The sequence below is a fragment of the Danio rerio genome, chromosome 18 (genome assembly GCF_052040795.2).
Source record: "Danio rerio strain M-AB ecotype USA chromosome 18, GRCz13ab, whole genome shotgun sequence".
Taxonomy (NCBI): domain Eukaryota; kingdom Metazoa; phylum Chordata; class Actinopteri; order Cypriniformes; family Danionidae; genus Danio; species Danio rerio.
In genome coordinates, this window is record NC_141038.1 from 51735001 (window position 1) to 51745624 (window position 10624).

The following is a 10624-nucleotide window of genomic DNA, read 5'->3' on the forward strand; positions in this document are numbered from 1 at the left end:
GTTGGCATTTCTGTGTTGAGTTTGTATGTTCAAACTCAAGTTCGTGGGTTTCTTCCGGGTGCTCCGGTTTCCCCCACTGTCCAAACGCATGCGCTAGAGGGGAATTGAGTAAGCTAAAATTGTCTGTAGTGTATGAATGTAAATGAGAGTGTTTGGGTGTTTCCCAGAGATGGGTTGGAGCTGGAAGGGTATCCGCTCCGTAAAAACATATGCTGGATAAGTTGGCGGTTCATTCCGCTGTGGCAACGGCAGATTAATAAAGGGACTAGGCCGAAAATAAAATAAATGAATGAATAAAGATAATGATAAAAGATAATAAAGATAAAAGATAATAAAATAAAATAAATCTTTTTTTTTTTAAAGAGAAATTAAATGAGACTCGGGGAAAATGCAGTTTGTTTTTTTAATTTGTTTGTGTTGTGAGAGTTTGCTGTCAAACGGATGATGATCTAATTTGCTGCTGTTTTGTGTAATTGCATGTGTTTTCATGAAGTGCAGCACATTAAGCTCTCTCGACCACACCAACAAAAATTTAATATTTGGATGTACTAACATTTTTTTTTAAGGTAAAGGGTTAAAAACAGCTGATATGGGCTGAATTAAAACAAACTAAATGTAGTTTAAATGTGTTTCAATTCAGCCCATATCAATTGTTTGCAACCACTTACCTTAAAAAAATGAGTAAATACACCATACACAGTGGCGCAAAAAGGGGGTATGCAGTATATGCGGCGCATAGGGGCGCCACACATGGGGGGGCGCCATTGTGCCAAAACTATTTTTGAAATTATCCTAACTAAAAGTTAAAAAAAAAATAAATAAATAAATAAATATGTTTTGTTAAAAATGTTTTTTTTTGCATTTTGTATGAGTATAATATTGTATTTTAATAAATAAAAAATTATACCATGAGTTGCATACGTTGGCACACACATTTTAATTCAAAATCAACACAATAACATGCAGTCGCAGAGCCAAGTGTAAAGTGTTCATGCAAACGTAACTTTAGATTTTTTTTTTTACAATTTTTATCAAAATAAAACTGTCAAATCATACATACAGTACAGTTGAGGTCAAAAGTTATAAGATTAATCTGAATTTTTTTCTTTATTTATTATTATTCATTATTAATTATTTAACTATTTTGCCTAAATAAGAGGGATCACACAAAATGTATGTTTATGTAAGTACAGACCTATTTCACATAAACCGATATTTCAGATAAAATATTTGGATAAAAATTCACCTATATAAATATTATATACTTGATTATAATGATTCTTAACCCTGTTAAAGTTGACACATGAACAAATTGTCCGAATATTCACATTTTTTGGAACTGAAATGTTTTTAATCCTTCTATCAAGATCCATTTTATACAATATACATGTTTTTATAAATTTATTATGTGTCATATTGATACATCAGGCCTTTTGGTAACTTTTTTTGTTCAAAACTATTTTATTTTAGTTACAAAACTTGAACCCGCATACCTCTCAGTATATGTGTAGTTGCGCCCCTGACCATACATTATTCAATTCAGTTCAGTTCATGTTTATTTCTATAGCGCTTTTGTGTCAAAGCAGCTTAACAAAGACGTTTTAGTAAACTGAAACAGTGTCAGTCCAGATTTTCAAAGCTGAAGTTCAGTTTAGTTTAGTTCAGTGTGGTTTAATTTTCACTGCTGAAACTTCAAACACTGAAGAGCAAATCCATCAATGAGCAGCTCTACAAGAAAGAAAGAGAGAAAGTGCAGTATCTTCCCTATTCTCTTCCTCATGAAAGCCACACGAGCTTCTGTCTGCTCATCTGATAAAGCCTGTTTATCAGTTTCAGTAAGGAGCCAGTGGGGGCCCGAGAGGATCAGGGGCCGTTGTGGAGTCCTGCAGAGAGGAGACGACCAGTCCGGAGCTCACAGAGATATGGAGGAAGCAGGGAGGACGGCTGCGAGATTTATGGGGTACAACAGGGTCCCGTCTGATACACAGGGCAATGCCACTACTGCCCCTACACACCGAACAAAATGATTCATTGGATTTACTCAATTTTTTAAGGTTGAATCCCTGCTGGAAAAAAAAGCTTAAACCAGCCTAGGCTGGTTGGCTGGTTTTAGCTGGTCGACCAGGCTGGTTTTAGAGGGGTTTTGGCCACTTCCAGGCTGGTTTCAGGCCATTTTGAGCCTCGTCTTAGCTGGTCAGGCTGGAAGATGACCAGTTAAAACCAGCTTGACCAGCCTAGCCAGGCTGGGAGCCCAGCCAAAACCAGCTATCTCCAGCTTAAACCAGGCTGGTCAAGCTAGTTTTAGCTGGATTTAGCTGGTCATTTTCCAACCTGACCAGGTAAGACCAGGCTGGAAATGGCTGGAAACCAGCCTGGAAATGGCCAAAACCCCTCTAAAACCAGCCAACCAGCTAAAACCAGCCAACCAGCCTAGGCTGGTTTAAGCTGGATTCTTTAGCAGGGATTGGTTGAAAATAATTGATATGGGCTGAACTAAAAAAAAACTGAGTAAATCAATTGATTCATCCATTTTCTTTCAGCTTAGCCCCTTTATTTATGAGGGGTCACACAGCGGAATGAATCGCCAACTTATCCGGCATATGTTTTACACAGCTGATGCCCAACCCAGTACTGGGAAACACCCATATACTCTCATTTCACACTCATACACTATACGGCCATTAATCATTTAAGGTTCTGGTACAATACTTAAACATTATCAATCTGGCAACACTAATCTTGTTCTTCGAGCCTGTAGTGCTAACGATAGACAATCTCTGTGTGTCTTCCTCTAGTATCAGATCAGAGTCTTTTCCTCCTCAGCGCATGTAAATGAATGGGAGAGTCTTTTCTTCAGCGTATGTAAATGATTGAAGCCCCCTCCGCGTAGCCTTTGACCGTAGTGGAAGAAAAGCGTCTCAATTTCAAAAGCCACAAGGCCACCTGAGCAGATTAGCCTAGCCGGGTCAGCTGCGGATTAGCATGTGACCCTTTCTGCTAAAACGCTAACAGCCCTGTCTGTGCATACTGATGGCTGAATGTCCTGCCTGAATCTTTATTAGACACCTTTGATTCTGCACTCACCTGCGCAGAAACCCAGCGTGACCCCGACCGACGCGTCGCCGGGACTCTTAAAATGTTCCCTCTTTTACAAGCCCAACAAACCGCCCTGACCTTTCGACCCATAGACGGAGGCTAAAAGCAGGTAAATGTTTTCCCTTAAAGCATTCCCATACTAATTCTTCCTGCACAGAGCGATTATTCAAATGCACTCCAGTCGCATGCATTATTTTCTGTGTCCAAACAATGGATTCAGCAGCAGATCTGTCGTTCGCGTGCATTTAATATCATTGACTTTCAGCTTTCTGCAGCTTTTTTGCATTTGCTCAGACAACAGGAGTTTATAAAAGCAAGAAACGTGAGGTGACAGGGGTGGGATATTATTCACGAGGCATACGTAATAGTGGAATAACACAATAAATACAGGATATGTTTTGATTAAGTCGAGTTGGAATATTTAAAAGGATATTCTGCGTTCAGTAAATGGTCGATCAACAATATGTGAGGGAATAGATGATTACAACAAAGAAGGCAGACTGGTGAGGCTCAACTAATTTAACATATTAGAATCAACAGTAATTTCTCTTTATAGGAATATTTGAGGCATATCAAACAGAACAAACGGATATTTTATAATATGTTTCTGCAGTTGTTTTTTAGTTACAATGACATATATGAAACACTGGGGGTTTGTTTCTAAATCGAAAAATATTTTTAAAAGACACTTTTGCCTAAATAAATAAAAAAACTTGAAAAAACTAAAAGGCAGTGGCGCAGTAGGTAGTGCTGTCGCCCACAGCAAGAAGGTTGCTGGGTCGCTGGTTCGAACCTTGGCTCAGTTGGCGTTTCTGTGTGGAGTTTGCATGTTCTCCCTGCGATCGTGTGGGTTTCCTCCGGGTGCTCCGGTTTAAGGTGAATTGGGTAGACTAAATTGTCCGTAGTGTATGAGTGTGTGTGTGAATGTGTGTGTTGATGTTTCCCAGAGATGGGTTGCGGCTGGAAGGGCATTCGCTGCATAAAAACTTGCTGGATAAGTTGGTGGTTCATTCCGCTGTGGCGACCCCAAATTAATAAATGGACTAAGCTTTATATATATATATATATATATATATATATATATATATATATATATATATATATATATATATATATATATATATATATATATATATAATGGTTTTTGTTTTTGTTTCTTTATTTTTTAAGTTTTTATTTATTTAATTTAATCTAATTTTGTTTATTTTATTTTTAGTTTTTTATTTATTTATTTTTATTTTGTTTATTTCAATTTTATTTTATTTATATTTTATTTTTTTAAGTAATTTATTTATTTTTGTTTATTTGTTTTATGTTTTTATGTGTTTTTTATTAGTTTATTTTTACATTGTTTGTTTATTTAATTAATTATTTAATAATGTTTTTCTCTATTTGTGTGTTTTTTTATTTTTTTAGTTCGTTCATTCATTCACTCATTCATTCCTTTATTAAATTAATAATTTTTGGCTTTTAACTAAATGACGTGGTTTTAGGTTATTTTAAGGACCACACATGTTTCTCAGGATGCCTTTGATCTTTTGGGGTCTTTTCTGTGGTGACCCCAAATTAATAAAGGGACTAAGCTGACAAGAAAATGAATGAATGAATGTATGAAACCAGAAATTAACCAGAAAATATTTAAAAGTAGAACTCAAAAATGTGCAAACTGAATAAAAATAAATAACTACCTGCAGATCAAGCTGTTAAAAATGCACATAGTAGTCTAATTATACACACACAAAAAATGTATATAATATGCAATGAAACTGGAAGCAAACAAAAAGTGCATTGCTCAGTGAGACTTGTGCTGAACATATTCCAATAACATTATGTTGTGCAGTAAAACTAGATACAAACAAAAAATGCAATGTCCAGTGGAATAATTTGCATTGCAAAATATGTACTGTATATTAGGCCAGATTAAACTAAGTAGCCTAATTAAAGAGGGTTGTTAAAATGTATTTATTTAATTTCATCCCAGTTTACAAGTAGCAAGTTACTGTATTAACTTTATAATAAAGCAAGTTAATTGCGTTAACTGAGATGAAATTAAATTAGTTTAGTGATGCTGCATATTTAATCAACCCTACAAAATACACGACTGTGTGCACACATGCCTGTTCATTAGTATCTTCCATATGGCCTTTGCTGAGCTGCTCAGGTCAAACAGAGCTGATTTATAGTGGAGGTGGAGATCTTACCATCACCGGCAGACAGTCAGGCGGGTGAAGAGCCTGACAGGAGGAAACTGGATCCAAGTAGTAACTCATTCTCTGAGCTGGAGCTGCAAACACACACACGCACACAGGAACAGACGAGAGGTGAGGATGGTGAGGCCAGCGACCCCAATCAATCTCACACTGTTTATCCCACAGACAAAGCTCCAGCAGGCGGACGGTTAACCTGGATTAGTAATAACCTGCCACTCAAGCGCAGAAATGACATTACACTGAAAACAAAATGATGCCTTGGATTTACTCCATTTTATTATAGGTAATTGGTTGCAAACAATTCATATGGGCTTAAGTTAAACAAACTAATCGAGTTGAGTAATGTTCAACTTAATTTGCTTGTTATATAAATTGTTTGCAACTGCTTACCTTAAAATAATAGAGTAAATCCAATGCATCATTTTTTTCAGTGTTAGGAGACAGGAACTTTTCTGAAGGGTGGAAACTGATGGAGAAGTGATAGAGCGGTCCTCTAATGCAATGTTATGTTGCACAATCGTGTCTTCATGAACCGGACTTGGGTGGTAATCAGATAAATCAAAGCAGAGTCATTGTGTCTGTGCTACTTTTTATCTTTTTTTGTCTATTAAAGGGATAGTTCACTAAGAAATTGAAATTCTGTCATCATTTACACACCCTTCATTCATTTGGTCATCTTCATTTGAGCATCACAAAATAAGATATTTTGCAGAATGTTAGCCATTGACTCTCATAGCATAATCTATGGATGTTGAAGGATTTTCAACATTCTTCAAAATATCTTCTTTTGAGTTCATTAGAAAAGTAGAAACTCATAAAGGTCTGGAACCACTTGAGGGTGAGAAAATGGTAGGTAAATGTTTTATTTTGGGGTGAACTATTCCTTTAAGAAAGAATTTGCATGACACTGAATGGCGAAAACATTACCCTGAAGGACAAAATTATTATTTTGCATTATATTGCAGGTGATCGACTGACCATCTCAATGAAACAGAATGACCAATCAAAATAATGCATTATTTATTTATTTATTTATTTATTTATTTATTTATTTAATTAATTAATTAAAATTTTTATGCATTTTATTTATTTGTTTATTTTTAAGTTATTTATTTATTCATTCATTTGTTTGTTTGTTTGTTTATTTATATTGTTTTATTTATTTATTTATTATTTATTTTTTTATTTATGCACTTTTATTTATTTGTTTATTTTTAGGTTATATATATATATATATATATATATATATATATATATATATATATATATATATATATATATATATATATATATATATATATTATGGTTTTTGTTTTTGTTTATTTAATTTAATCTAATTTTGTTTATTTTATTTTTAGTTTTTTTTTATTTATTTATTTATTTTTATTTTGTTTATTTCAATTTTATTTTATTTATATTTTATTTTTTAAAGTAATTTATTTATTTTTGTTTATTTATGCTTTTATGTGTTTTTTATTAGTTTATTTTTACATTGTTTGTTTATAAAATTGATAATTTAATAATTTTTTCCTCTATTTGTGTGGGTTTTTTTTAGTTCGTTCATTCATTCACTCATTCATTCCTTTATTAAATTAATAATTTTTGGCTTTTAACTGAATGACGTGGTTTTAGGTTATTTTAAGGACCACACATGTTTCTCAGGATGTCTTTGATCTTTTGGTGATGTCATAGACTGCCTATATAGAAAGTAACATTCCTGTTACACTGAATGACCTTCAACTAATCACATAACCAGGATAAAAGTCCTATTGCTACTCTATATATAGCTATAATACACATATGTATCTTTTAAAACTTATATAACAAAATCAACATCTGGACCATCACACTGCATGACAGTGTTGCAGTTTAAACCACAATAAAAACCAAATTGTGACTCATCCTGAATTTGATTTTCACAAACTTTTCTAAAGCATTAAAGTTGAATGTTTATTTGCATTTAACAGACATTAAAATATTAGTGCTGGGTTGTTTCAGCCCACATTGCACACATTTTAGTTTTAAATACATTATATGAGTACTCTTTTAACATGCAAACATGTCCGCATGCACATATTGTATGAAGACTGAAAAATGTTGACACTTTAATAAAACTTGTTCAGCACCAAGCCAATAATCATAAAACACACAAATACAGATATTGAGCGATACACCACAATCAATCAAATTTAAATATCCGCACACACACAACAACAAAAACAACAATAATATTTCATGCAAAATGAGTCAGATTATAGATGAATAAATAGTCTATATAACAGTTTAATCTCTTCAGAAACATTCCAGTTAACTCCATCTTACTATGTCAGTTTCTTCATCATCCCTTTATCATTGTTTATAGCAGGCATAAGAGATGATAGATAGATAGATAGATAGATAGATAGATAGATAGATAGATAGATAGATAGATAGACAGACAGACAGACAGACAGACAGACAGACAGACAGACAGACAGACAGACAGACAGACAGCTAGATAGATAGATAGATAGATAGATAGATAGATAGATAGACAGACAGACAGACAGACAGACAGACAGACAGACAGACAGACAGACAGACAGACAGATAGATAGACAGACAGACAGCTAGATAGCTAGATAGATAGATAGATAGATAGATAGATAGATAGATAGATAGATAGATAGATAGATAGATAGATAGATAGATTGATTGATTTACTGGAGGGAGTTCAAGACACACATATGGACATAAACGGAGGATTCACCTAAAACAGCAGCGCGTGCGCGCGTGTGTGTGCGTAAAAGTGCACATCTTGAAGTGTTTAGAGTGTGTCGGCTGATGTTGCTCTCAGTCAAAGGTTGAGGTGACTCTCAGATGGATCTCCCAGAGGTTACCACAACACTTCAGTACAATGAACGTGTCATTATAATCCAAAGACACAACACGACTTTCATTTATCAAGCTGCATCTGTTTTCCTTTTAATTAAACCACACGTGCACATCAATTTCATAACATAAAATTCTTTTTGGGAATTAAAAGAGTTAAAAATCAAAGTATGGTTAAAATAAAAAGTTGTTTCTGTGTTTTTTCCAGACAATTCCCTAAATAAATAAACGCTAAAAAATTTTAAGTCACATTTGAAGTGATGAACTATTAGTCACGCGAGTTTCTGATAGGCGCTTTTCCCAAACGTCACTGTCACTTTATTCCTGACAGATTTGAGGTGTGTGTGAAAAACGATGCGGTTCAAACACAAACTTGCTAAACTCAGCACTGTAACAGTATTAGGAGTGAAGAGAAAGAGTCTTACCGTGTGTGTGTGTGTCTGTGAGCGGTGGGCTGTCAGCTGGGTTTGTACCTGCTCGTGTTTGGAGAGGAAGGATAAAGCGCACTTGCTGGAGTCCCACCTACTCAACACTACTACTCTGTTTAACTCTACTATATCACTGCTGCGCTTCAGTCTCCAGCACACACACACTACAAAATAGTACAACCCACGTGGCCAGCAGACACTGACCAACGCAAACCGCTGCTTTGTTATTTATTTATTTATTTATTTATTTATTTATTTATTTATTTATTTATTTATTTTAATTTTTTATTCAGACAGTTATTGCATGAATTTATATGAATAAACGTTCAAACGCAAACCGTGAAATGAAATAAATAAATAAATATTGATCACAAATGAAAGCAGAAACGCACATTTATCTATTTATTTATTGAACATATAAATGTATAGGGTGAAATAAAATAAAATAATATTAACATAATAGTGATATCAATAATACAAATAATAATAATAACAACAAAGAAAAGCAGAAATGCACATTTATTTAATTAATTATTTATTTATTTATTGAACATATAAACGTATAAAGTGAAATAAAATAAATAATAATAACAACAAATAAAGTATTTTTTAAATAAAAATAATAATAATTATTATTATTATTTTTATTATATATTTATTATTATTTATAATTATTACATATAATTATTAATATTAGGATATTATTATATTTATTACTATTGTTATTGTTCTCACTATATGTATTATTATTATTATTAATTTATTAATTGTATCATTATTTTTTATATTATTAGGCTATTATTATTATATTTATTATTATTGTTTTATTTATTATTATTAGGCTATTACTATTATTATTGCTATTGTTTTAAGATCATTATTATTATATTTATTATTATTGTTATTATTAATAATTTATTATTATATTTATAATTATTAATATTATTATATTTATTATAATTAGGCTGTTATTATTATTATTATTATTATATTTGTTATTATTGTTATTTTTATTATTATATTTATTAGTATCATATGCATTATTTTTATTTTTATTATTATAATTAATTTTATTATATGTATTATCATTAGGCTATTATAATTAATAATATATTTATTATTATTGCTATTGTTTTTATTATATTTATTATTATTATTATTATTATTATTGTTGTTGTTTTATCTACCTTGTTGAGCAGAAGAAAAAAACTAATTTATTAAATAATGACTAATAATGAACTTTTCGCCATCAGTGTGAAGAAAAAAAAAATATTATATATATAAAGGGGGAAAATGACTTTTTATTCAATGATTTATTTTTTCACACATGACATAAGCTGCTGGTGCTGTTATTCACACAAGCTCTTCCTGGGTTTGACCGTGAAACAAAGGTTCAAGAGGAAGTGGAGTAAATGACTTTTCCCTATTCACTGTGAGTCTGTGATGTGTCCGGCGGCCTGCTCTGATTGGCTGAACGACATCAGGAACAAGTCCATATGAGGAGACCCAGGAAAGCTAGATTTCCTATGTTGTAGATGACATGAGGAGAAGGGAGCAAAACACACACACACACACACACACACACACACACACACACACACACACACAATAAAAGAGCAGGTTGAGGGAGAGTCTCTGTCCAGGGTCTCTCTCTCTCTCTCTGTGTGGCTGGGTGGAGGCCAGAGCTGATGATGAAGAAGATGATGATGATGTGCTGCTGAGCTACGATGAGTTTTGGAGAAAAGAGCCTATTTATCATGCACGATTCCGACTCCTAAATACAGCTGCGCCGCTCTGAGCTGAAAACACAGGCTTGGGTGGCCGTGACCTGTGTGTGTGCGCGTGTGTGTATATGTGTGTGTGGGAGAAACTCCACCTGTGTGTGACAGAATACAGTCTCTTTATGATCTGATCTGGCTTGTTTGAGACAACAACATGTTTACTCAGAAGTGGCAGTTGTGTAATCACATCTGTCTGTTTGTTATGTGTGTGAATACCAGTGCTGTATTAGTCTCATCC

At 33.2% G+C, this 10624-nt stretch overlaps 1 protein-coding gene across 4 annotated transcripts in view; it reads right to left on the reverse strand.

Annotated features, from left to right (window-relative positions):
- Window positions 1-8648, reverse strand: part of ets1 (ETS proto-oncogene 1, transcription factor) — a 91519-nt gene extending 82871 nt beyond the window's left edge. For 2 of the 4 annotated variants that reach the window (NM_001442500.1, NM_001442499.1), the window contains 2 exon segments: window positions 5298-5380; window positions 8603-8648. In NM_001442500.1, the coding sequence (NP_001429429.1) occupies window positions 5298-5366 (69 nt within the window). In that variant the 5' untranslated portion in view covers window positions 5367-5380; window positions 8603-8648. 4 annotated transcript variants of the gene reach the window in all.
- Window positions 8649-10624: the final 1976 nt, after the last annotated feature.